Source organism: Miscanthus floridulus, chromosome 14 (assembly GCF_019320115.1).
Source record: "Miscanthus floridulus cultivar M001 chromosome 14, ASM1932011v1, whole genome shotgun sequence".
Classification (NCBI taxonomy): domain Eukaryota; kingdom Viridiplantae; phylum Streptophyta; class Magnoliopsida; order Poales; family Poaceae; genus Miscanthus; species Miscanthus floridulus.
The window spans coordinates 16,063,071-16,090,856 of record NC_089593.1 but is presented as its reverse complement, the minus strand read 5'-3'; the positions used below and the strand labels follow the sequence as shown (position 1 = coordinate 16,090,856).

At 45.7% G+C, this 27,786-nt stretch overlaps 1 protein-coding gene and 1 pseudogene across 1 annotated transcript; one reads left to right on the top strand and one right to left on the bottom strand.

The window, feature by feature from the left end:
- Window positions 1-261: 261 nt before the first annotated feature.
- On the bottom strand, window positions 262-1,647 carry LOC136503105 (probable glycosyltransferase 3). The gene has a single exon (XM_066498288.1). The coding sequence runs from the start codon at window positions 1,645-1,647 to the stop codon at window positions 262-264; it is 1,386 nt and encodes a 461-aa protein (XP_066354385.1).
- A 6,295-nt stretch (window positions 1,648-7,942) lies between these two features.
- Window positions 7,943-20,942, top strand: LOC136506094 (biotin--protein ligase 2-like; annotated as a pseudogene).
- The last annotated feature ends 6,844 nt before the right edge of the window (window positions 20,943-27,786 follow it).

Genomic DNA, 27,786 nt, shown 5'->3' with positions numbered 1-27,786 from the left:
AAAAAAACCTAAACAATGTTAATCCGAAGAATGGTGGTGTATTAGTGTCACAGTTCAGTCACATTGTTTGAATTTTCTGCCCTGTTTCATTTTTCTCTGAATCCAACTGAAAGCACCACACATATAACAGCAAATGTTCTGTTTAGTGAAATAGCTTTCATAAAGCTAGTAAGACAAATCAAAACGCAAAAAGAACTGATCAAAACTCGTACGTATAACTGTGTGTCCTCCTCCAAGGCATTCATTCTTGGGCTATCTCTTCTAGGTGCTCGAGAACTTGGCGTCCATCTTGAGCGCCGCTTCCTTTGCCTGGAGCGGGTTGGTGGCTGGGTCGGTGACCCTCCTGACCTTGGCGGTGGTGAGCGAGCGGTGCTGGAATCCGTAGAGCCTGAGCACCTGGTTGTCGGCGAAGTTGAAGGCGCGCTCCATGCCCCGGATGCAGCGGTCCAGCGGGTAGTCCTCGTACCTGCCGCAGGTCTTGCACCCGACGAAGTGGGTGATGAAGGGCCAGCGGTCGTCGCCGAGGCCCGGGTGGTGATCCTCCATCATCTGCTCGTACCTGTCCACCAGCCCCGTCCAGAAGCCATGGAGGTAGAACTCCGTCTCCACGTGCACCTTGTCCATCCACCGCTCCTTCTGCACCAGCAGCAGGTGGATGAGCGCCGACTGGTCGTCGGCGTCGAACGGCGGCCGGCCCGTGAGGCTGGCCGTGAGCAGCTTCCCGGCCTCGACGCGTGACGGTCCCCGGGGACCCATGGGCACCCAGGCGTCCAGCAGGTCCAGCGACCACTGGCAGTTGCGGAGCAGGAAGATGCCGGCGTTGAGCGCGATCCACGACCGCTTCTCGAACAGCAGGTCCGGGTACCCGTGGATGACGAGGTTGGCGCCGTCGTAGCGGGACAGCGGGAGCTCGAACGCCATGTCCGTGAAGATGGCGTCGCTGTCCACCCACCAAATCCACTCCACCTCCGGGTGCGCCAGCATGAGGCGCCGCACCAGCGGCAGCTTGGACCAGTACCCCGTCAGCTCCGGGTCCAGGTGCGCCATGTTGTGCACCACGTCGATGCCGTGGAGCCGGCAGTAGTCGATCTTGTTCTTGGTCGCCTTGAGCAGGTAGTGGTCGCCGACGGGGTTGTCGCAGGGGCCCGGAGGCGACCCGGTGACGAGCAGGACACGCGGCCGTCCCCCGCGCCGCGGGTCGACGGACGGGAACTCCGGGTGCCGGGACATCCACTCCCGCCGCTGCGCGTCCCAGTCCTTCACCTTGGGACCCAGGCTGTACTCCCGCACCTTCACCACCGTCGCCGACGCCGAGAAGTTGCCGAAGCTCGCCGCCGTCGCGTTGCGCTGCGACGGCGTCGACGACGAGCCGTCCTCGACCACGAACACGACGTCGTCCGCCTCGGAGTCGGAGCGGATCTCGGCCAGGATGCGCTCCACGTCCTCGACGACCTTGGCGTCCGCCGCCGCGCCGTCGAGGTCGCCGCTGCTGACCAGGAGGTTGAAGCCGGCGGTGCCGCGGAGGACCAGCACCGTGATGAAGCCGCACAGGAGCGTGATCTTGATGTTGTTCAGCGTCCGTTGCCGCTGCTGCTTCTTGGCGCTGCTGGCACGCAGCCGCCCGCCGCCGGCACCGGGCACCCCCATGTTATGGCTATGCTAGTTCCTTTAGGACCTTCAGATGCAGCAGCAGAGGTGCACCGTGCACGTGTTTCTCTCTCGATCGCTGGGAGCTGCGTGTGATGGCGATCTCGTGGATGTATAGGGGCTAGGGGCTAGGGAGAGCATCGAGAGGGTTTTGCATTGGCCTGCCGACGAGCTAGCTAGCAGGCAGGAACGTTCTGTTTCAGTTGGCACGTTTGTGTGCAGTGGAAGTCAGCGGGGCGCGCGGGAACTTCGAGGGAGAGGTGAATATGAAATCGCTCGAATTTTGGAGCGCTGCAAGCTCATGCTGGGCAGCACGATTCCCGTTCTGCAATCTGCATTATGCTAATCACCGCAGAGGATCTGAATGCTCTCCGTTCCGTTCATCGCTGACTCTTCCTCCGATGTTTTAGCAGCAGCAAACACAAATGACATCGGAGCTCTAAACTAATCTGCACGGGAATCGTAGCACGCGCAAACCATTAATCAAGACAGCGTAGAATGCTAAATTGACATCAATGTTTTACTATTCACATAGGGTGTATGCATGTCCATTCACAGAGTGAGCAGGCAACTGGCTTGGTTACTTACGGCAAATAGCTGGAACATTTTTCGGCGTGTTCGGATGGTGGTATGCACAGTAGATTTCGGATGGTCCCGGATAATTTAATAGTGTTCTGTGAGAGAGAATAAGCTGAAACAAGCGTGAAGTGACCAGCCGAACGCCATTTCCATGTGTGCAGGCCACCGACAGAATCACCGCTCTGGCATCAAGCTGGGGGCACAACTGTTTCTGCGATTTTTACAGTTCACATCTTTTAGGGCCTGTTTAGATGCCGAAAAATTTGGCAAAATGACACTGTAGCAGTTTCGTTGTTATTTGGCAATTAGTGTCCAATCATAGTCTAATTAGGCTTAAAAGATTCGTCTCGTGGATTTCGTCTAAACTGTGTAATTATTTTTATTTTTTATTTATATTTAATACTTCATACATGCATCCAAAGATTCGATGTGACGGGGAATCTTGAAAAATTTAGCATTTTGGGAGGAAACTAAAACCTTATTTGGAAAGGCAGCAGGAGATCTATATATATAGCAGCATTAAATTAGGGAAGGGAGGGAGTTAGGCGTGTATTTTCTAGTACTAGGATGGATGACCACTTGAAATTAGTTTAGGGACCTAAATGCATAATTCAGGATCTGGATGAGAACTTGAGACAAGCTTAGGGAGGTAAACACATACTTTAAAAGTACCAGGACCTGGATGAGAACTTGAGACAAACTTAGGGAGGTAAATGTGCAATTTAAAAGTATCGAGACCTAGATGAGAACTCATGACAAGTTTGAGGACCGCCGGTGAAATTTACTCTTAAAAAACTTTAAAAAATATACACCTTTAGATGTTATGATGATTGAACCGTTTAGATTAAATAAAAAAAATCAATAACAAATATAACATAATGCTTTAGGTTTCAACAAAGCCAAATATCAATAATCCAATGGTAACACCGAAAGAACAGTCCTCCTATAGGCCTTATTTTGCAAGGCTCTAGCTTCGAGGTCTCGTGGTTCTGCCAAACGCACACAAAAAAAAAAGACTCTTCGTAAGGAGCCCAGAGGAGCTAGAGAAAAAAAGTGTCTTGTCATAGCTCCTCCTCATAAACTTAATATAAATGGAAAAAGTCTACTTAACCCTTCCATCTTTCATACTTGGTCTACTTCACCCTCCAACTATAAAATCGTCTGTTTTACCCCCTGAACTTTCTAAAACCGTCTATTTTACCCCCTGGGCGGTTTTCAGCGGTGGTCTTGCTACAGTAACTCATAGAAAAATCATAAAATGAAAAATCTAATTTTATTGGACTCCACATGAGTAGATCTACACAGTGAATATATAATACGGTATGCTTTAGTACAATTTTTTTTTTGTAGCTTTAGATTAATTGGAAAATCCAATTTTGTCTGTAATTAATTAGAATTTATCTATAACTAAGTTATACATAGTCCAATGAGTACGAAATTTTTACTATAGTTCAAGCATACAATAATTAGCGTACCATAAAAATTTCACCACAATTGGACCATAGAAGCTGCAGCTATGAATTATTCCAATTAATTACAGACAAAATTAGATTTTCCAATTAATCTAAGGCTACAGTAAAAAATTTATACTAAAGCATACTGTATTATATATTCACTATGTAGATCTACTCATGTGGAGTCCAACAAAATTAGATTTTTTATTTTATAATTTTTCTATGATTTACTGTGATTTTTCAAAGATTCACCTAAAATTTTAAAAAAGAAAATCCAAACCATTGTTACTGTAGCAAACATGATGTTACTGTAGCAAGCCGCTGTCAAAAACCGCCCCGGGGGGGGTGTTAAAATAGACGGTTTTAAAAAATTCAGGGGGTAAAACAGACGGTTTCATAGTTGGGGGGTGAAGTAGACCATGTATGAAAGGTGGGGGGGTTAAGTAGACTTTTTCCTAATACAAATTAATATAAAACTGCCACTGGAGCTATTTTAGATAAACGTTTTTCAGATGGCTTCAGCTCTACCTGAGAAGCTGCTCTACATGAGAAGCCAGAAACTAGAGCCCTTTTAAGAGGAGTCGGAATCCTACCAAATAGGACCTAAATAAAGAATTACTCCACTAATCCCAAAAAATTGAAATTTCTCATAAAAAGAAAATAAAACATCACTATTCGAAATTGCAACGGTCCCTTGAGTTTCACTGGAGCCTCCAATTGTGCTAGGCATGGTTGTCTATGTAACATTACAAAATACAAAAAACATGAATAATATGCAAAAAACGTCAACTATTATATACTACACCAAATTACCTTTTTTCAGTTCGCTTGGCCAGATTGTCCTTGACTAACACTACTCCGCCCTCTAAATAGGTGCCATAGAAAAATCTTGATATTTAGTGAAGTACCATTTTTTTTATAGAACTGATCCAAATTAGAGAAGCTTGACTTAGTTTGTCCAGACACCATGCAGAGTCCGATTTGAAATACAAATTGGAACGTATGAATGATGGTTGGATAAATCTATAAGCCTCTCATGTCCATACGAATTAGAGCAGTGTACATCCATATATGGTATAGAGTACGATTTTAGATGAATTGAAACACTTTTGAATAAATCTACGTGCTGCAAGTTATCTAGTTATTTTTTTAAAAAAATGTATTTTCCCTGTCACAAAAGAATATACTCCATTCTATTATGATTTGAAACTAACAGACTCGATCCAGCCCACTCCCCCAGCCCACAAATACGAAGCCCGTGCAGGACTTGGAGTCGGGCTTCACAGCCCGCTTACTGTTAGATGATAGATATCTTCACCTATGTCTATGTACATTGTATCTTGTAGATAGGATTAGTTCCTAGTTTGTAGCTAGCAACCTTGACTCTAGTTTGTTGTACAAGTTAGTTAGAGCTAGGAAGATCTTATCTATTGTAAACGTGACCTCTTGTACAAGCCATGGTGGGGGCTATTCCCACTATATATAACACGGAACCGAGAACCCCAAAAGGGCATCTCGTTAACCCTAATTTCACATGGTATTAGAGCAGTCTCCCCACGGAGCTTTCATCATGTCCTCCTCCTCCTCCGCAGCGCAGCACGCCGTCCTTTCCTCCCTCGGTTTCTTGTTGGTCAGCGAAAAACTAACCCATGGGAACTTCCCACTATGGCGCGCTCATCCTAGGTATGTTTGCAAGTTAGACAAAGCTCTCTATGGTCTAAAACAAGCTCCACGTGCATGGTACGCTAGGTTGTGTGCAAAACTGGTATCCTTGGGGTTCATACCATCGAAGGCTGACACGTCATTGTTTTATTATAATAAGGGAAAACATAAGTTGTTTGTCCTAGTGTATGTGGATGACATAATTGTGGCAAGCTCATCTCCAGAGGCAACTAAGGTGCTACTCAGTGACTTGCAGAAGGAGTTTGCATTGAAAGATCTTGGGGATCTACATTACTTTCTAGGGATAGAAGTCAATAAGATCAAGGATGGCCTAATTCTTACACAACGGAGATATGCATCAGATATCTTGGCTCGGTCAGGGATGAGCAGGTGCAAAGCTATTGATACACCACTGTCCACTACAGAAAAGCTTAGTGCCTATGAAGGACACGCACTAGGGCCAAATGATTCCACCAAATACAGAAGTCTGGTAGGAGCTCTCCAATATTTGACACTCACTCGTCCAGATTTGTGTTTTGCTGTGAATAAAATCTGCCAATATCTGCATGCACCGACTACAACACATTGGAGTGCAGCCAAGCGCATTCTGAGATATGTACAAGGGACATTGAATCTTGGACTTAAGATTGGAAACTCAAAGACAATGAGAGTTAGTGCCTTTTCGGATGCAGACTGGGTAGGGTGCGTTGATGATAGAAGATCCACAGGTGGTTTTGCAGTGTTTCTGGGTGAGAACCTCATTTCATGGAGTGCCCAGAAGCAAGCAACTGTGTCACGCTCAAGCACAGAAGCTGAGTATAAGTCACATGCAAATGCAACTGCGGAAATAATATGGATTCAAAAGTTGCTAGTGGAACTTGGGGTTCCTCATCCTCCTCAAGCTCGGTTGTGGTGTGACAACCTAGGTGCAAAATACCTCTCTGCCAACCCAGTGTTCCATGCAAGAACAAAACACATTGAAATTGACTTCCACTTTGTTCGTGAAAGGGTAGCACAGAGGTTATTAGAGATTCGGTTCATTAGTACTAATGACCAGGTAGTAGATGGTTTCACCGAAGCTCTATCGCGTGTAAAACTACGAGAATTCAGAAACAATCTCAACCTTGCATGTGGCTGAGATTGAGGAGGGGTGTTAGATGATAGATATCTTCACCTATGTCTATGTACATTGTATCTCGTAGATAGGATAGTTCCTAGTTTGTAGCTAGCAACCTTGACTCTAGTCTGTTGTACAAGTTAGTTAGTTAGAGCTAGGAAGATCTTATCTGTTGTAAACGTGATCTTTTGTACAAGCCATGGTGGGGGCTATTCCCACTACATATAACATGGAACCGAGAACCCCAAAAGGGCATCTCGTTAACCCAAATTTCACACTTACTACACTTGAAAAAAAAACAAGGGCTCCTTTGGATTGAGGGTGAAACGTATGAAAAACATAGGATTGGATATCCTAAGGAATTGGACACTGTTTACCCTTTTGGGTCGCAGGAATCGATCGTCGGAAAAACGGAGGAAATATTCCTATGCCAACCATTCCAGAGGAAAAAACGGAGGAAACTAACATCCACGCCGGCCTCTTTTTTTCCATTCCTTCGCGATCACGTCCAGCGACCTCATCGCAGAAGCACGGCATAGACGAAGTCAAAAAAGAAAAAGAAAAAAGCAAAGGAGCTCAAAGCGCTGGTCCGGCCGCCTGCCGCCGCTGCAACTCGTCGTCGGCCGCCCGCCATGCCAGTGCGAGCTTGAGCTCGTCGTTGCTCGCCCGCTAGCCGCGTTAGAGCTCGAGCGCCTCAACGCTCCGGGCTGCTGCACCGTGCTTGCCGCTCGAGCTGCTTGCCGCACCGTAGGTCGAGCTCGCTCATTCCGCATCTGTCAGCTACTCGGATGGCGCGCGTCCTGCCTGCCTGCTGCCTGCTGCCTGCTGCCTGCGATGGACTCTGAGAGACAGGGCGAGCGGATGAAAACAAATGTGGGAGAGGATAAGATCGAGTTTCTTTTCTTTCTTTTCTTTTTTTTTGTTCGGCGGCGGTTCCGAGGCCGGAGACTACGAGGGCTTCTAGGGTAACCACGTACATGTACGATACAATAATATCTTTGCAATTCTTTACGACATAACTCAAAATACAAGACTCATTTTATATTTAGGTAACACTATATATAAATGGTTCAATACTTATTTTTTATCTTCTTCAATAACAGTAACTAAAAGAGAATCCTTTCTGCAAATAAGTCTTTAGAAGAGATGATACTCATATTTAGGTTGTGCCTCTACTGTAATCCAAAATAAGACTCGTATATACATCCATTTTAAGATTGGATCTTCATACGGGTCATCCATTGGAGATAGCCTAACGATGTGATTTAAGTTTCCTAAGTTTCTATTCATACGAATTTTCTGTGTTCGTCCAAACAACCACCGATCCAAAATTTCCTATGATTTTGATTCTTTGTTTTTAATATACAATCATATCTTATTCCTATATTTTTTCAATCCTGTGTTTTTTCAATCCTAGATTCCAAAGAGGCCAAGTGACGGAGGAAACAAAGCACACCAAACTACCAAACCAACAGCGACAGCAATGCCGTTCCCCGTGCGCCTCCCGCCGCCATCAACCACCGCGGCCGCGGTCGCTGCCACTGTCGGGGCTGTACTCTCCGCCGTCGCGCTCCGCCGCTACCTGTCCACTTCCCGCCACCACCCATCCGTCCGCGTGTCCACATCCGTGGCCACCGGAGCAGCCACCACGCTCGTGGCATACGGAATCAGCGTAGGAGCAGGAGCTGCTGGCCTCCGCTGCCGGTTCCGTCGTCCTAGAGGAGGGCGAGCCGGCCGGTGAGGTCTCCGTCGCGCTCTACTACGAGGGCGCAGGCTTCGACGCCGCCGCGTACATGAGCGAGCTCCGGGCGCGCCGGTTTGGGAGGTGGATGCTCTGGACGCCTAGGATTGGTTCCACGCAGGATCTCATCGCGCGGTGAGTGCGATGTCTGGTTTCGTGCCCGGGGGATTGGGTTTTCGTTTAGTCTTATTTTACTCTGTTTGACTTGGCGCATCAGCTCGTGTTCGTAGGAACTTTGCAAAGCTACCGGTGGGTGTTGTGTGCGTTGCCAACGTGCAGTTCAAAGGGAGAGGTCCGCATGATTAGGGGCTTGCTTGTTGCTGTTAGGCCCTGTTCGCTTGTCTTCTAATTCATACTTTTCAGTTTTTTTTTCAGTCGGAACAACATTTTTCTCTCACCACAAATCAGCTGGAACAGTGTTTCGGCTTGTTTTTTCAACGAAGCGAACGGGCAGTGTTTTAGTCCTGATGAATTTGCAACTTTGGTTACAAAGCTCTCGAGTTTTATTTCAGACGAGATTGATGCATTCTTGTATTTCTGATAATCATCGATGAAACTTTTTTTTTTTGAGAACGTGCATAGCAAATGTTTCATTAAAAAGAAGTTTAGAAGATTTATACATCCAACATCATATCATGGCGAGGTGCCATGACAGATGGGTTGAACATGAACACAAGGCACCGTTAGACGGTGGAACGCACGCTGTTGTAACTAACTAAGAGACTAAATGTGCGACCGAAGAGCTTGCGACGTTGAGGGAACCCATGCTTAAGACGCCTGCTGCGGCGCCTGCCTCTTGCGAGCACCAGCCAAGGGGAAGAGCTCACGCATGGCTGCGCAATTGGAGGAAGACAACGGCTCTTGGAATGTCTCGTGGAATCGAGTCGTGATGGACGCGTCAGGCGTCGCTGGCGAAGACCACGGAGCGCTCGCCGAGGGCCGCCATTTGGTGAGCATTACCCGCTTGGCCTGCTTCTCCGGGTTTGGTCCACATTAGACGGACTTGGCTACGAGTCTGTCACTGTGCCGCAGCACGAGACTTTCGACAGGCACGCGCGAGACGCGAAGGCGCGGCGGCGACTGGACCAGCGGCTTGTCGAGCGGTAGCTTTAGACTAGCAATGAAGTCTTGGACTGAGTTGGGCTAGACTGAAGGATTACCGGCACCAGTCGTGTTGTCTTGAGATGATACCTCATTAACAGGAGACTGAGCGGGTGGAAGCGGCCCAGTCGGCGGTCCATTGCAAGAAGGAGGCCCAACCATGCACCCGCTTCCCTCTGTTACCACCTGGACGCGTGGCGACACCAGAGAAGTGTCCACATAGTCCCCAGCGATGTCCAGAGGAGTCACAATCTCTAGGCTTGCTGGCACATCAGGGACCACGTCTCCAAGATGAACGGGTGAGACGTTTGTCCTCGTCGTGTGGTCATGCTCCTCAGCGACCACATCGGCTGCCCAAGACGACTGCGCAGGCGCACTTTGCTGTGACATCTCCGGCTCAAAAGGTGCAGCCCGCAGGCATTGCTAGGATTTAAAATTCAAACTGCAGGGAGGCCTCAGATGCCTGGGAGGTATGCGACACAGGCTCTGACGTGGGATGGTGATGAGTCTCCACTGTCAGCAGTTGGACCCACTTGCATGTGCCACATGACCATGGACTGCCCCCTGGTTGGGCCGGGCATGGGAAGGACCCGACGACGACGGTGGGACCCCAGTGACCCAGCGGAGGGGACGGCGGCGGAGTGGCTGGAGGTGGGTGCTGCGACGATGTTGAAGAAGACGACGTCGGGTGGCGTCCAGGCTTAGCTGTGCTAGGCGGCGGTGGCAGCCGGCGCTAGTCCTAGAGCCGAAGGTGGTGTCACGACGCTTCTCTTGCCCTAGCGACATTGCGTGAAGAAGAACGGCCACGCTTGCACTCCTATGCATGGTGGCCCGTGTGTCTGCAGAGCAGGCAGTAGGACGGGAAGTGGCAATCAGCAGCGACATGGTCCCCAGCCAGACAGTTGAAGCATAGGCCGACCAGGAACGGCGGGACCGGACGTGGGCGCGAGGCGCGGGGCCGACAGTGCCAGCGACGACGGCTCTCAACGAGTGTGAAGCCTTCAGCGTCGACACGTGCACCAGGCCAGGGGACATGGTGGCATGAACGGGAATCTTGTGCCGTGGAACGAGTGGGGGCGGGTGCACCTCAACACGACTGCGCGGCGGAGGACGACAATGAGCGTCAGCCATAGGCCCCACCCAAATGTCGTCGCGTGGTGGAGGGGAGCGATGAGCATCCGCCATGAACCCCAACCTATTGTCACCGCGCTACGGAGGGGTGCGTCGGGCATCCGCCATGAACCCGGACCCATTGCCACATGCGCAGGAACGGTGCATCCTATGGCTTGTGGCCAAGATAGCCTTGCCCCTGCCGTTGTCCACGACAGGGGATGGCTCGAGCGACTCATCAGAGTATCAGACGATGCTTCGGATTCGGAGAAGGGCAGCATATCCTATCCAGCCTAGGTGGACGGGCCTGCGACTACCGGAGAGGAAGGTGCCTAAGGGGTGTCGAAGGGGGAGAGCGACCTTGCAGCCTGCTCTAGGACGGCGTTGGTTGCGGCCGCCAGGGGAGGCAGCTTGGTGGAGGTCCCACCAGGATCTTCAGAGCCGCCGGACTCCATGGACTCTTTGGACGAAGATCCGGTCGACGCGGGAACAGGGGAGGCACGACGGGTTGAGGCCAAAGTAGCCCGCGATCCAGGGGAAGCGGAGTAGCTAGCCTCTACCAGTGCGGCCGTCTTCGCTGGCAGTGGCGGTAGCGGTGCCGGCGATGGGGGGATGCCGCGTCGGGCAAGGTGGAGGTGGCTCGCGGGTGGGATGTGGGAGAGGGAGGGGGAGGGGGAGGGGAGGTGGAGGCGGAGGTGGGTGCTAGTGCCGAGGAGGCAGCGGGCGCCGCCGCCGGCGGTGAGGTGGGACCCGCCAGGGGCTAGGGTTCATCATCAATGAAAGTGATGAAACTATCTGTTGAATGTTGCGTAATCTTTAAGATCAATTGCTTGAAAAATCCAGTCTTAGTCAATAGTCAATACAAGTAGAATCTGACTGTAGTGTGACACCTCTTTATCAAAATAACTGTTTTAATTGATCCTACTTTCTTGTGGCAATTGAAATTCATTGGTTTAACACATTATCATACATAACATTTCATTTTTTTCTTTATCTTTCTAATCACATAATTATAGTACGCACTATGTGCTATTGAGAGGTAACAAATTTAATCTTTGCTCATGAATCGTGCAGGCCGTTCAAAGAATGCATGGGAATCGCCACCAGGCTGTCTCATGTTCTCTTTCACATCACAGATGCTGTGGATGCACGGAAGTTGCCCCTTATGCAATATATGGTCTGCCTTTCTATAACCGAAGCTATCAAGGAGCTATGCCGTGCCAAGGTTAGGTTATACTTCAGTGTAGTCATGTTTGCTGCTTATTGATTGCATTACGATCCCCTATTTTCTTTAGGCTAACTACCTCAATTGCCATTTCATTCTGCCTTTGTGATAAAACTCAGGGACTACCATAACTTGATGTGAGGATAAAATGGCCAAATGATCTTTATCTGAAAGGATTAAAAGTTGGTGGCATTCTATGCACCCACTACTGGAAACAGAGACTTTGCCGAGTGCAAAATTCTTTGCCGAGTGTTAAAAATCGGGCACTCGGCAAAGACCTTGCACTCGGCAAAGAAATCTTTGCCGAGTGCCGGCAACTCGGCAAACACGGGCACTCGGCAAAGGACTTCTTTGCCGAGTGCCAGACTCTCGGCAAAATCTCTACACTCGGCATAGGCTGCCCGTGAAACGGCGTCCTGTCACGGCCTTCTTTGCCGAGCGCCTGCGATTAGGCACTCGGCAAAGATTTGTTTTTTTTTGTTTTTAATTTCTTTGTCGAGTGCCCCAGATCTGGCACTCGGCAAAGATTTAAATTTTTTTTTTAAAATTCTTTGCCGAGCGTCTCAGATCTGGCGCTCGGCAAAGAAAATTTTTTTATTTTTAAAATACTTTGCCGAGTGCCCCCTGGACGGCACTCGGCAAAGATTTATTTTTTTTTTATTATTTCTTTGTCGAGTGCTCCTGTGGATGCACTCGGCAAAGAGGAAATTTTTTTAAAAAAATTAAACATTCTTTGCCGAGTGCCTGATGGTTGGCACTCGGCAAAGACACCCTTTGCCGAGTGCCATGCCCCGGCACTCGGCAAAGTTTTTTTGTTTTTTTTGTTTTTGGCCTCCAATTTTTTTGTGCAGCCTTTTTAAAGCACCAGGAACTCCTAGTTACAATTTGGGGATTTTTTGTGGCTTTTTGTTATATTTAGTTACTTTATTTTGTTTACTTAAATTTTTCTGGAAATTAGAAATTTGAACTGCACGTGGTACGAATAATGGAGTTTAATGATTCAAAAATTGATAGTCATGTTAGTGAGTGTTGTGAGAGGCCGTATCCAGGAACGGACCCGAAATTTTGGACATTTTGTTCACGAAACATGTCCGCGAAATTGCGTGTGAAGTGTTTATAAATTTTATAAAAAGCAAACGAAGTCCGAAAATCATGAAACTTGTTGAGATGTCGTGATATCATATGTGGAGGCTATGATAAAATTTTAGAAGATTTCATGCACGTTGTCACGTTGTCAGAAAATTTCAGAAAATCATGAAACATGTGGAGATGTCCTGGTTTGTAAGCATCGTACGTGACAACGTGCACGAAATCTTCTGAAATTTTTATCATAGCCTCCACATATGATATCACGACATCTCAACAAGTTTCATGATTTTTGGACTTCGTTTGCTTTTTATAGAATTTATAAACACTTCACACGCAATTTCGCGGACATGTTTCGTGAACAAAATGTCCGAAATTTCGGGTCCGTACCTGGATACGGCCTCTCACAACACTCACTAATATGACTATCAATTTTTGAATCATTAAACTCCATTATTCGTACCACGTGCAGTTCAAATTTCTAATTTCCGGAAAAATTCAAGTAAACGAAATAAAGTAACTAAATATAACAAAAAGCCACAAAAAATCCCCAAATTGTAACTAGAAGTTCCTGGTGCTTTAAAAAGGTTGCACAAAAAAATTGGAGGCCAAAAACAAAAAAACTTTGCCGAGTGCCGGGGCATGGCACTCGGCAAAGGGTGTCTTTGCCGAGTGCCAACCATCAGGCACTCGGCAAAGAATGTTTTAATTTTTTTTTAAAAATTCCTCTTTGCCGAGTGCATCTACAGGAGCACTCGGCAAAGAAATAATAAAAAAAATCTTTGCCCAGTGCCGTGCAGGGGCACTCGGCAAAGTATTTTAAAAATAAAAAAATTTTCTTTGCCGAGCGCCAGATCTGAGACGCTCGGCAAAGAATTTTAAAAAAAATTAAATCTTTGCCGAGTGCCAGATCTGGGGCACTCGGCAAAGAAATTAAAAACAAAAAAACAAATCTTTGCCGAGTGCCTCCCTGATCCGGCACTCGGCAAAGCCGCGGACTTAGCGGTTTTTGACCGGCCGGGCAGTCACAGCCAGCCACCCCGCGCCCAACACCGTCCCGCTCGCCCGCGCCGCCACCGGCCGCCCGCGCGCCCGCGCCACCCGGCCGCCGCGCTACCCGCGCGCCTGCACACCCGCGCGCCCTGCGCCCGCGCCGCCCGCGCGCCCGCGTGCCCGCGCGCCCGGCCGCCCACGCCGCCTTGCCCTCGCTGCCCACGCGCTCGGCTGCCCACGCGCCGTGCCCTCGGCCGGCCCTGCCCCCGGCCGCGCCGCCCGCTGCCGTCGTGCCCTGCCATCGGCCGTGCCGTGCCCCCGACCGGCCCTTCCCCCAGCCGCGCCGCCCGCTGCCCGCGCGCCAGGCCACGCCGTGCCCCCGGCTGGCCCTTTCCCCGGCCGCGCCGCCCTGACCCCGGCCGGCCCTGCGCCCCGGTCGCGCCTTTTTTCCGGCCTTGCCCTGCCCCCGGCCGCGCCCCGTGGACCACCCGCCCTGACACCATCCGTGCTCGACCCCGTCCCCGACTCTGCCCGATCCTGACGCCGCCTGCCCCTACCCCATAGCCCGTCAGGTATGCCTTCTCACTTATTATTGTCGAGGTAGTGGTAGTTGTAGTAGTATTAGTTGTACTAGTGGTAGTATTAGTACAACTAGTGGTAGTATTAGTAGTAGAATTAGTGGTAGTAGTAGTAGAAGTAGTGGTAGTAGTAGTAGTACAACTAATGGTAGTAGTTGTAGCAATAGTGGTAGTAGTAGAAGAACCAATGGTAGTAGTGGTAGCAATAGTGAAAGTAGTAGTACAAGTAGTGGTACTACTTGGATATATTCTTCTGCATGGATTGATATCCAAACTACATGGCTTCTATTGAGCCATATATGCTTGTCAGCCATCGTGCCGTTGTTTTTTGCAGGTTTTGGAAACCTCACCGTGCAGGGGAGGTTCTGCCGAATTTTTTTGTAAATGACAGTATTTTGTTCTATTTTTGTAGAGAAGAGCCCGTCAGAGTTGAGTCGGAGTTCTCGCCATTGTGTCGGTCTGCCTGTACCGCGTCGTCTCGCCACTGCACCGACCCGCCACGGCCCCGCTAGCCTAACTCCGTCGCCACCCTAGGTATAACCCCTCTTTTCGTATCATTGTCGTAGATCGCGTAACCCAGTTAGGCGTCTCCCATTCGAAAGAGATACGGTTGGAGGTATGCAGATCTTTGCATATCTATGACCGTATCTATTTTGGATTGTCCACGCTTTTTGGACAGCCCGCGGATGCGTAGATGGGTTAGTTTCCATGTTCTGCTGTAGTCCGAGATAGAGTTTCGGCATCACCTCCCTGTTATTCTCCGGATACACACTCTTCTTTGGCAGGACGTGTATCTGGAGAACAGCGGGGAGGTGCTGCTGAAATTTTGTCTCGGATAGGAGTAGAGCATGGAAACTAACCTCATCTACGCATCTGCGGGTGGGATTAGGACCTATCCTCACCTATTAGACAGTAGGAACACCATGTAGATGCAATTGATGGTTACATTACTCGCCGATACATATGTTAGAGGATGGATGACCGTCAGTGGATGTACACGGGCTGGAGAAGTCAGAGTGATTACACCACGGAATGGATGAACAAGACCGATGCTTTCTTGAACAGTGCATTTGGCAACGCTGCTAAAGGACATTGCCTAGTTTTGTGTCCCTACAGCAAATGTGGAAATAGGAGAAGGGTAAACAAGGTGGAAATGGGTAAACATCTTGTGAAGAATGGATTTACGCCGGACTACACCTGGTGGGTCCACCATGGTGAAGCCCATCGTATGAGAGAGGAGGTGGTGAGACCACGAGTGGAGGCTTTTGATGCTGATGCCGGGGTAGCAGACATGTTAGATGACTTTCACCAAGGACAGTTCGATGAGGGACGTGAGAAGGAGGAGATGGAAGCAGCCGCACAGGCGTTCTACGATATGATGGACTCGGCACAGAAACCCCTTCATGATCGGTCAACGGTGTCTCAACTGGATGCCATTGGACGCTTAATGGGGTTGAAGTCTGAGTTAAACTTAAGTCGACCTGACTTTGATAAGATGTTGGCCGTGATTGGCACCTTGCTTCCGGAGGGCCACATTCTGCCGAAGAGCATGTACGAGTCACAGAAACTCCTTCGAGCACTTAAGATGCCGTATGAGCAGATACATGCTTGTTCGAAAGGATGCCTCCTATTTAGGAAAGAACACGAGCATGCAAAGTTCTATCCAAAGTGTAAATCCTCCAGGTACCTGGAGGTAGACTCTGATGATGGCCAGAAGAGGCAACTTACGATCCCCATGAAAATCCTACGGTACCTTCCATTCCTACCGAGGATTCAACGGCTATACATGACCGAGGAATCCGCGAAACAGATGACATGGCACAAAAATGGCAAACGGTACAATCCTGACAAGATGGTACATCCATCCGATGGTGAAGCTTGGATCCGCTTTAATGACAAACATCGTGACAAAGCAGATGAGGCTCGTAATGTACGTGTCGCATTGGCAACAGATGGGTTCAATCCTTATGGAATGATGGCTGCCCCATACACATGTTGGCCCGTCTTTGATGAGTTGGACAATGTTAATAGTGATGATGAGACTTATGATCCAGCTAATTTCAATCATGAAGATTATTTCTAATACATGTAATATTATGTTTTTTGTAATTATGTTTTGTTCATTTTTTCATATATTTCTAATACATGTAATACTATGTTTTTTGTAATTATGTTTTGTTTATTTTTGCACCTATTTCTAATTACGTCTTGTTTTTCTTTTTTATTGCAGGTGATTGAACAAAGATGGCGGACGACCGTCATAGGTCTGTGAACTCGATTTACCAAAGACCACGCCGGTCGCAGGAGGGGGTGGAGGGGGCGGCAGAGGGATTGAACAGGAGGAGGAGGACCGCTAGCCGCAGGAGGGGGCTGTCTCCTCCCACGCCACATGAGGAGGACCGCCAGCCGCAGGAGGAGGTGGCGCCCATGGATGAGTTAGACGAGGAGTTGGTTCGGCAGACGGAGGAGGAGGAGGAGGAGGTGGAGGAGGAGGAGGGGGGGGGGGAGGCGGCAGGCATGGGTTCCGCTTCCTCCAACTCCTCTTCAAGTGTCTACTTGTGAGGTCCCACGAGCCTCCCACAGGTTTCGCTTCCTCACCAACGCCTAGTGATTCACCCCGAAGGACAAAAGTAAGTAACTATATATGTTATCACCACTACTTCATATGATATGATGAAAAAACTAATAATTTTTCTTAATTACTTGTGCAGGAACTGGGTGGTTGTGTCGGGTGGTAGCGCACGGCTAGTCAACGGCATCCTGGGTCTTCTGTGCAGGCAGCACTTCCCTGGCATTGTCATGTACGCATCGAAGACGGACCCGGCCTACTCGTTTGACCACTATGTTGTCGCCTCCGATGCGGAGTACCCCAACAAGGCGGCGCGGGTGAAGGCAGAGTTTTGGGTAAGTCTCCCTTACACAACATTGCTCAATACGTCGCATTCATTAGACTTTTCTTGAAATAATGAATCGATACATCGCTTTTGTATGCAGACTTATTACAGATGCGAGGAGGGATTTGAGGCCAGGGCGGAGCAGGCGACTACCAAAGCCTGTAAAAAACTCATCACCGACATGCATCACGAGGCGCGCATCTAGGCTATCGTAACCTACTACGGGTCGAAGCTTGGAGAGAGGAAAACCAAGAAAGATGCAAGAGAGATGTAGCTGACCCGGGAGCAGTACCTTGAGGTAAATGAAGAACATCAATATTGATTCAATTTAAGATTAAGTTGGTTTAATTTGATCTTCTTATATGTCCAATACTTGATGACGTGTAGGTGATTCCCTGGTGGTGCCAAGCGTATCCCGAGTGCTGGGCGATGATGGTGGACAGGTGGTTCACGGAGGAGTACCTCAAGATGCACAGGGATGCCCGGGACCGTCATTTACTGATGCAAGGTCCAGCACACCATCAAGGCAGCCGCAACCTCGCCGGATACAAACAAGCATGGGTACGCGAATTGATTTATCTATTGTCACGCTCAGTTCTATCTGATTTCTAATCATCGTGCTGTCTTTCTCGCAGTCGGCATCACATAGTGGCCAGGCTTGCTTGGACTTCTAGGCATGGTGTATGGCCCACAAGGGTAAGGCGACGTCCAACGTCTCCGTCAACCTGGAGGACCCGCCCGAGGCATACACGAACCCGAGCGTCCACTCCCGCATCAGTGAGTACACTGAGGTGGCGAGGTTGCTCCATGGGGCAGACCACAATCCGAGCACCTAGGACTTCGATGGAGAGGCCGTCATGAGGGCGGGGCAAGGCAAGAAGCATGGGTGGTTCTGGCTTGGCGACGGCGTCATCGACACGGCCTCTACTCCCTCTCTCTCCCAGATCCAAGCACGGAGCACGAGCGAGAGCCCGGCCATTCGCACACGGCCGACCGCTGCACAGCACCGGGTCGACGCACTCGAGGTTATTCCTATTTTACTCGTCATACATTGATCTTTACACACCTTAATTAGCTTTGCATTACTGAAACATTGGAGTGAAATATTGCAGGCCCGGCTGGAACAAGAAATGAAGGAACGTCAGGAGCTGGGGGCCCAGTTGGAGGCCGAGCGGGCCGAGCGGCAGGCCCAGGCGTAGAGGCTGATGGATATTACGGATTTCCTACAAGGGCTTGGGCAACGTATGGGCTTGTCTCTGCCACCTGGGCTGTTGGTTCCACCTCCGCCTCCGCGTCCTGCAGCTGCAGCTACTCCTGTGAGTATCAAAGTTTTTTAATTTCGCTTGTGCTTTGCTTGTATGGCCTCTATCGTCCTAGATTAGCTATCAAAATAATTTTGTCTCACATGCAATCTTTTCTCCTTTGTGCAGTCTCCATCTGACGGTGGTTCGAATAATCCACCTCATGCACCTACGAATGATGCATCTGGGCCTTCACCACAATCGCAGTGGCCGAGATGAGTACATGTTGTATTTTTTACATTTGTTGTTCACTTGGTGATGGACTTGTGATATACTTGTGATGCACTTGTGGACTTTGATGGACTTGTAAACTTATTTGGATGGACTTGAGCACTTATTATTATATATTGTGATGGATGTGATATGGGCGGATGGATGTGTGGATGGATGAGATATATATGTGATGGATGAGATATATATGTGATGGATGAGATATATATGCGATGGATGAGATACATATGCGATGGATGAGATATATATATGTGATGTATGTTTATATGAATGTATTTGTCATGATGGAATGCAAAAAAAAAATTGCCGTTTTGGGTCACTTTGCCGAGCGCAATGGTCACAACACTCGGCAAAGCTGGTAAAATGGGCGACCAAAAAATAGATTTTCCAGCTTTGCCGAGTGCTGTGACTATAACACTCGGCAAAGAAATTTTAAAAAAAAATTTTTAACTTTGCTGAGTGTCTGCCATGTTGGCACTCGGCAAAGAGTTTTTTTTTTAAAAAAAATCTTTGCCGAGTGCCTAGAGGGGTGGCACTCGGCAAAGAAAATTTTCAAAAAAAAAAGCTCTTTGCCGAGTGCCTTCCGGGTTGGCGCTCGGCAAAGAATTTTTTAAAAAAAAATAAAAATCTTTGTCGAGTGCCTGGAGGGTTGGCACTCGGTAAAGAAATTTTAAAAAAAAAATTAAAAAAATCTTTGCCGAGTGCCTGCAGGGTTGACACTCGGCAAAGTGACCGTCAACGGGACCGGCGCCGTGACGGTCGCTTTTCTTTGTCGAGTGCCCCCGGGGCACTCGGCAAAGCCTTTGCCGAGTGCCCGATAAAATACACTTGGCAAAGAGTGCTTTGCCGATCAATTTTTTGCCGTGTGTGCTTTGCCGAGTGCCGCACTCGGCAAAGGCTTTGCCGAGTGCAATATAGCCTTTGCTGAGTGCCTCAAGCACTCGGCAAAAAACCTGAATCCAGTAGTGACCTCATCTTATGAACCCAAAGTCTACAATATTTGTACCAGTAAAACATGCATTTCCAATTTTGTTGATTCTAAGCATTTAAGCTCTTTTGTTTCTTTTGATAAGGATGGGATTCCTTTGATCTTAATTAGGTGTGGGTTTAAATGTTGACAATGAGAAGCCTACCACATGCTTGAATGCTGCACTTCAAGAGGCAAACCCTACATCACCCATATTGAAACTAGAAGACATACTGGCATACTTCTTCAATAAATTCAAAAATCTTTTCGAGATCTTCTTAAACCAAGGTACTTTGGATTTCATTTCCCCTAATTTTTGAAGTACATGACCACATGCTCATTAGAACCGTGGCTGTTGATGCATATGCAGAGTTGGTTCCTTTCCTGACAATGGATTCAATGATAATTTTGTTTTGCTGTAGAGATTGATTATTTTCCTATAACTGATTTAGATGCTGACAAAACATGTTTTAAACTTGGCTGTATTTTTTTCAACTGTAGCCTGCCCCCAACTTTCTTGGGACTAAAAGGCTTTGTTGTTGTTGGTAAAGTTGTGTACTTAACATCCTCAAATTCCGCTGCAGGATTTCATGCTCTTGAGGAGTAATACTATAACTCATGGCTTCATGGGTATGGACTATTATCTCAATATATACATGTTCATTGGACCTTATTATGAAATTTTGCCCCGAACTACATTTACTACCACTTGGATTTTAAGTGTTCATTGTAAATATCGAAAGACAGTGCTTGCAAGTTAATATGGTCTATCCTTGGTATGTGCCACTATATGTGAAAAAGATTTGCACTTTTCCTTGTTATGTAATGGCTAGAGAGTTGTCGTACAAGATGCACATGAAACCAAGTCAGGCAGTGTCGCCACTATCCAGGTTAGCACAAAACAGAACTGTTATGATTGAATTGATATTTCCACTTACCTAATGGTACTAATCCTTTCCAGGGGTTAACACCAACTGGTTACTTATACGCTATTGGCAAGGATAACAAAAGCTATGAGTTGCACCCAGATGGCAACAGGTATTGCCCATTACTATGTTTTTCCATCCATCAATAAGATCTTTGTTCTATATATCATTACTCAGTATGTGTACCATATTTTGTATGCTTCTCATCCTATATACGTCCTCAACATGTAATAGTTTGTTCTATCACGAACTATAGCATTTGACATAGTACTATTTGTTTGCAGCTTTGATTTCTTCACTGGATTGGTGAGGAGAAAGATGGAAACTTAGGGTATCAATACAATTGGATACATGGATAGGTTCAAACTGTAAAAATGAACGAAGGCATTTAAGAATGGAATGAGATGATTTAAGCATTAGCCCCTCCATATGTGTCCAAACCTTGTTTTTGGAATAAATAGAAGGAACGCTCTTATAGTCTTATGACAGTTCTGAACTGCTGCTTTGAGATGTCAAACATTTACAAGTGCCCCACCCTTGCACTTCCATTTGTGGCGGCTCCCCAGAAACAATTAAGGAGACGATCAACCAAGACTGAAGCAAGGGCATGAGTTCAAATTTCTGGTGAAGAAATCGCAATGACTGAAAACCCTTTCATAGGAAGAATGCATGAAAATTATGAAGCACATCTGCTCTGCTGGTAGGCACATAGCTTCTTCGGCAGTGTTTGGGCCTCATATATTTGCATCAGGTTCTGTATAACTGTGAGATTGCAATAGGTGTTTTTTTTTGTCTTAGCGAACTGAGTTGGAAATCTGCAAGATTTATAGCTGTTATGAATGAGTTGGAATGCTGTATTTGCGTAGAGCTTAACTGAAAGGACATGACAACATTATTCATGCTGTTGTTGGTGCTGTCGTATGCATAACTACCATATTATGCATCATCGCGTGTGTTCTGTGGGCAAGGCAGCCGGATACCGTGACTATCAGCACACAAACATGGGCACACAGTTCGCTCTCGCAGCATGGATCCGAAGCAAACAAACCAATTATATATATTTATTTATATATAAAGGAAATTATTTTCTACTCCGAGGGAGTAGTTACTCTCATGTGTATATCTTTACATTGAGGGTGTATATGGCCCGACGAAGTGTACGTTGACGAAGTATATGATCATACTAGACTATCTATGGTAGTATGTATGTCAAGTATGAAAATATACATTGAGTATATGGTTATACTTATTTTATATACTACTATCATAGTATTATAATAACATATTAAAAAATATAGGTTCTTTTGAAAAAAAAAATTCACATAGTATGATTTGGAGTATCATAAAATGAGTATATAAACATACTCAAATTGATAAATGAGTATGCACACTTACCCAATGTTGTTTATTTAAGATGGGAGTAACTACTTCTGGGAGTACGAAAAATGCACCCTACATATAATTCCTATAGGTGTGTCTGCCTCACGATTCAGCTCATCTTCTCCGCCCATCGGCCTCTCTCGCTGCTCCCCTTCCTCTCCCGCAGGCAGTAAGGTCAGCTCCAATCTTAGCCTTAATGGCAGCTTGCTGCCGCCGAGAAGCTGATTCGTTCTCCCTCTCTTTCTTCTTCTTTGGGAATCTCACCTGCAAGCTTCGTTGTTTTAGCTTATCCAATCCAACGACCTAGGTCTCTCAGCTTGCCTGCTGGTCAGTAATACCACAGGATGATCCGGTTGTTTCTGCTCAGTGGCTCCAAGAGCACCTAGGAATGCCTGATGTTAAGGTTAAAAAAGAAAAAAAAGAAAAAGAAGTCATGTAGTTTGCATGTTCATATTCAGTTCTGAGATACTTTAATAATGCTTCCTTCATAAAAAAAGGAAGTTTAGAGATTCTTACTTCTTCTATCCCCTGCGTGTTAGTGGTATGTGGAGAACATAACAGTGTGATTGTCTGTCGATTTGAATCTTACTTCCTTTTGTGTATTGTGTTCTTATTACTCCCCTATCTTACTATCTTTGATCTCTCTCCCCCTTTGTCATTAATTAACATAAAAGGGATGATCAAATTGTAGATAGGTTGAGTTAGCTATGGTCAATAGATGGGGTGATTATAAGTATGTGAGGATCATTTCTTCAATTGGTTCAATCTAGATTATGTACCAAAGTTATTAGACTCGGTTTGATCCAAGGACAGGTTTCTTCATCAATGGTTATCTTGCTCATGTTGAGTTCAACACTTTTAGCTCATTTTCTAGATTAAACACTAGGTTCACAAGCCCATAAACATGTCATCTGCTACCACTAGCTCATATCAAGCATAGAAGCAATAGCGGTACCATATAAGCATCAATTTTATTTGATTTTCATGAATAAGCCTAATAGGCATAAGAAATGACTAGATGCACTAGGCATATCCTTAGCAAAGGATGTATGCCATGCCAAACATTTTTACCTTTGCTTTGTCGAAAGAGAGGCAAGTCATATAAGTGGGGGTGCATCAACACATATTTGAGAAGTAAAGTATGTTCAATTCATTCCTTAGCTTGCAAAAACTATTTTCATCAAGTGGCTTGGTGAATATATTGATAAGTTGATCTTCGGTGCTAATACTCTCAATTGAAATGTCACCCTTTTGTTGATGATCTCTTATCAAATGGTGACGAACATCAATGTGTTTTGTTCTTGCATGTTGAACCGGATTGTTGGTGAGCTTGACAGCACTCTTATTGTCACATAGCAATGGCACTTGTTTGAACTTGATTCCAAAATCACCTAAAGTAATTGTGTACAACAACTACCGGCCGAAATGTACTCAACTTTGGCGGTTGAAAGTGCAACACTATTTTGCTTTTTCAATGACTAAGACACAAGTGATCTTCCTAACATTAACATGTGCCCGATGTGCTCTTTCTATCCACCTTGCATCCCGCATAATCGGAGTTCGAATATCCAACTAACTCAAAGTTTGACCCTTTGGGATACCATAATTTAACATTTTATGTATGCTTCAAATACCTCAATATTCTCTTTGTTGCCTTCAAATGACTTTCTCTAGGTTAGGCTTAAAATCTTGCACACATATATACACTAAACATGACATCCGACCTTGATATGGTCACATAGTGTAGGATTCCAATCATTGACCGATACAACTTTTGATCCACCATGTTGCCACTAGCATCACTATCCAAATCACTATTCCAAGCTTCTATAGCATGTTCTTGATGTACTTTTCTTGATTCACAAATGTGTCATTCTTCATTTGCTTGATTTGAAGAGTAAGGAAGTAACTAAGCTCTCCAATCATGGACATCTCAAACTCATTTGCCATCATATTTCCAAACTCCTCACAAAAATCTTGATTGGTTGATCCAAAGATGATATCATCAACATAGTTTTGCAACACAAATAAGTCTTTTCCAATCTTCTTGGTGAAGAGAATGGTGTCAACCTTGCCCATCTTAAACCCTTTAGAGAGTAGGAAGTCCCTCAACATCTCATACCATGCTCTAGGTGCTTGCTTCAAGCCATACAATGGCTTTCTCAACTTGTAGACATGGTTGGATTTCTTGTCATCTTCAAAACCATGTGGTTGCTCAACATATACCAACTCATTGATGTACCCATTCAAAAATGCACTCTTTACATCCATTTGACATAGTTTGATGTTGTGGGCACAAGCATAGGCTAGCAAAATCCTTATTGCTTCCAATCTAGCAATCGGGGCATATATTTCTTCAAAGTCAAGACCTTCAACTTGAGTATAGCCTTGTGCTACCAATCTTGCTTTGTTCCTTATCACTATCCCATCTTGATCTTGCTTGTTCCAAAGGAGTCACTTGGTTCCAATCACATTACGATTCTTAGGCCTCTACCAATTTCCATACTTGATTTCTTGTGAAGTCGTTCAACTCATCTTCATGCTTATAGCATTAGTGCAATTAACATCATTCAAAGTTTCATCTATCTTGGTTGGTTCAAATGATGACATAAATGAATAATGCTCATAAAATGAAGCCAATCTTGATCTAGTCTGCACACCACTTCTAATATCACCAATGATACGATCCAATGGATGGTCTCTTATAACATTGGTCAGTTGGAGAATTTGAGCTTGATTGCTTGCACTTGGTTGATCATTTGATTGATTCACTTGAGATGAACTAGACACTTGTTGATCTTGCTCACTGCCATGTGTACCACTTGTACTAGCTTGATTTTCATTGACTTGCACATTTGGAGTAGGTCACACTTGATTCTTGTCATCTTCAACATCAATTACTTCTTTAGGCCTTGTATCACCAACATCAATGTTCTTCATTGCATTGACCAATTGAGTGCCTCTCACATCATCTAAGTTCTCATCTTCATCTTGGGAACCTTTGGTTTCATTAAACTCAACATCATGAACTTCCTCAAGAGTACCACTAGCCAAATTCCAAACTCTATATGCCTTGCTTGTAGTGGAGTATCCAAGTAGAAATGTACCCTTCATCACACTTCTTCTCAAACTTGCTCAATCTAGTGCCTTTCTTCAAGATATTTACATCCAAACACTCTAAAGTATGCAATGTTGGTCTTTCTTCCATTTAATAGCTCATATGGTGTCTTCTTCATTATTGGATGACAATAGAGGCGGTTGCTACAATAGCAAGCCATGGTGATTGCTTTGGCCCAAAAGGAATGACTCACATTGTACTCACTAATAAGCATAGACCTTGCCACATCAATCAATGTTTTATTCTTCCTCTCAATAAGGCCATTTGATTGTGGAGTGGACTTAGCTGAGAATTGAAGTAATTCCAAATTCTTCACATAACTTATCAATTCTAGTATTTTTGAACTCACTACCATTGTTACTTCTAACTTTCTTGATGGTTGTTTTAAACTCATTGTGACATCTCTTGATGAATGATTTGAAAGTTGCAAACACATTTTTATCAACTAGAAAGAAGACCCATGTGTATCTTGTGAAATCATCCACTATCATAAAGCCATACTTATTTCCTCCAATACTAGTGTATGATGTTGGTCCAAATAAATCTATGTGCAACAACTCAAATGGTTTGCAAGTGATCATCATGCTTTTCTTAGGATGGGTGTTTCCAACTTGTTTTCTAGCTTGACAAGAGCTATGCAGTCTATCCTTCTCAAATATCACATCTTTCAAGCCTTTTATTAGATCATGTTTAATCAATCTATTCAATGGTATCATTCCAACATGTCAAAGCCTTCTATGCCATAACCAACCCATGCTAGACTTAGTGAACAAACATGTTGACAATTGAGCTTCACTAGCATTGAAAGTATAGATTCTCATATCTAAATCCTTTGAATATCAAATTAGAGCCATCTACACTTATGATCTCTACATTTATCAACTCCAAATATGCACTTAAATCCAAGATCAAACAGTTGTGCTACCGACAATAGGTTGAAGTTGAGAGATTCTACTAGCAACACATTTGAAATGCTCATGTCATTGGATATAGCAATCTTACCAAGCCCTTTGACCTTGCATTTGCCATTGTCACCAAATGTGATACTATCAAACTCATTGTTGCCACTTGTATTAATTGAATTGAACATTCTTGAATCACCAGTCATGTGTTGTGTGCACCCACTATCAAGCACTCAATGCCTTCCTCTAGCTTTATATTTGACCTACAAAAGAAGATAAATTATTTTTAGATACCCAAACTTGTTTGGGTCCTTGAAGGTTAGTAACTAGGCTCTTGGGCACCCAAATGGGTTTCTTCTTTGATCCCACAATAGGTGTACCAATGAACTTAGCCTTTACACCATTGATACCCTTGGTAAGTAAATAACAAGAATCAAATTTAATTGAGAATACATTAGCATTCTTATTCTTGTTCTTGCATTCTTGCTCTATATGCCCAACTTGCTTGCATCTATTACAAAACCGATCATTGCTCTTCACAAAGCTAGCTTTGGGAATAGCAAAGGCTGCCTTGCCATTCTTAGGGGTATAGGACAATCCCTTTTTATTGAGAGAAAATCTTTGGCTACCCAAGCACTTTAGCAAGCGAGCCTCACCACCATAGGCATTGCCTAAGGCATGAGTGAGCTCATTGGCCTCCTTTTTCAAGGTCCCATTCTCAACCATAAGTGAGGCATCACAAGTGAAACCATCACTAGTGGATGATATAGTAGTAAATGAGCTACAAGAAGGGTTAGTGGGAGCAACAATGATAGGCTCAAAGAAAGATTCATTAAGTAAATCACAAGCTGAGCCTACATCACATGTCACAATAACCTCCTTATCTTGGCTAAAGAGAGTGGAGTGAGACTTTTCAAACTTAGTGTGAGCCTTACCAAGATTCTCATGGGCTTCCTTTAGCCTCTCATGAGTAGCATTGAGCTCATCAAAGGATTGCTTAAGATCATCATGCTTCGTGCGCAATTCTTTGCACTCCTTCCTATTCTTCTACATATAAGAGTGAGCTTGTTCTAACATGTCCATGTGGTCCTCCTTTGAGTACTCCTCATCATCATCACTCTCACTATTGTCACTCTCATCATTAGATTGCACCTTAGTTGGGTTAGCCATGAAGCATGTCGATGGAGTGTCAAATAGAGAAGGCTTGTTGTTGATAGCAATGCTAGCAAGTGTCTTCTTCTTGGTGGTCTTTCTCTCATCATCACTATCATCATCATCATCATCACTATCCCATGTCACACAATAAGAGTGACCCTTCTTTTTCTTGAAGGTCATCTTCTTCTCCTTCTTTTCCTTCTTTTTCCCATCCTCATCATTGTCACTATTGTAAGGGCATTTGGCTACCAAGTGATCCTTGCTCTTGCACTTGTAGCACCTCCTTGGTTGATCCTTGTTCTTGGCTTGATTTCTTCTCTTTCTTTGTACCATAGCCTTTCTTCTTCATGAACTTGCCAAAGCAGCGCACAAAGAGAGCCATCTCTTCATCTTCATCACCACCACTAGCTTGATCATCATCACTTGATTCTTCCTTCTTTGCTTTGTTCTTGCCCTTGGTAGATGAAGTGTCGGCTTTGAATGCCATAGTTTTTTCTTCTTGTCTTCTTCTTGGTCAACCCCCACCCTTTCCACATAGTATGTCTCATTGGTCATGACATCACCTAGCACTTGGCTAAGGGTTCAATCCTTCAAGCAACCTCTCACAATTATAGTGACC

Coding starts and splice junctions, on each gene's coding strand:
- LOC136503105 (XM_066498288.1), bottom strand. CDS start 1,647: ATGGGGGTGCCCGGTGCCGGCGGCGGGCGGCTGCGTGCCAGCAGCGCC.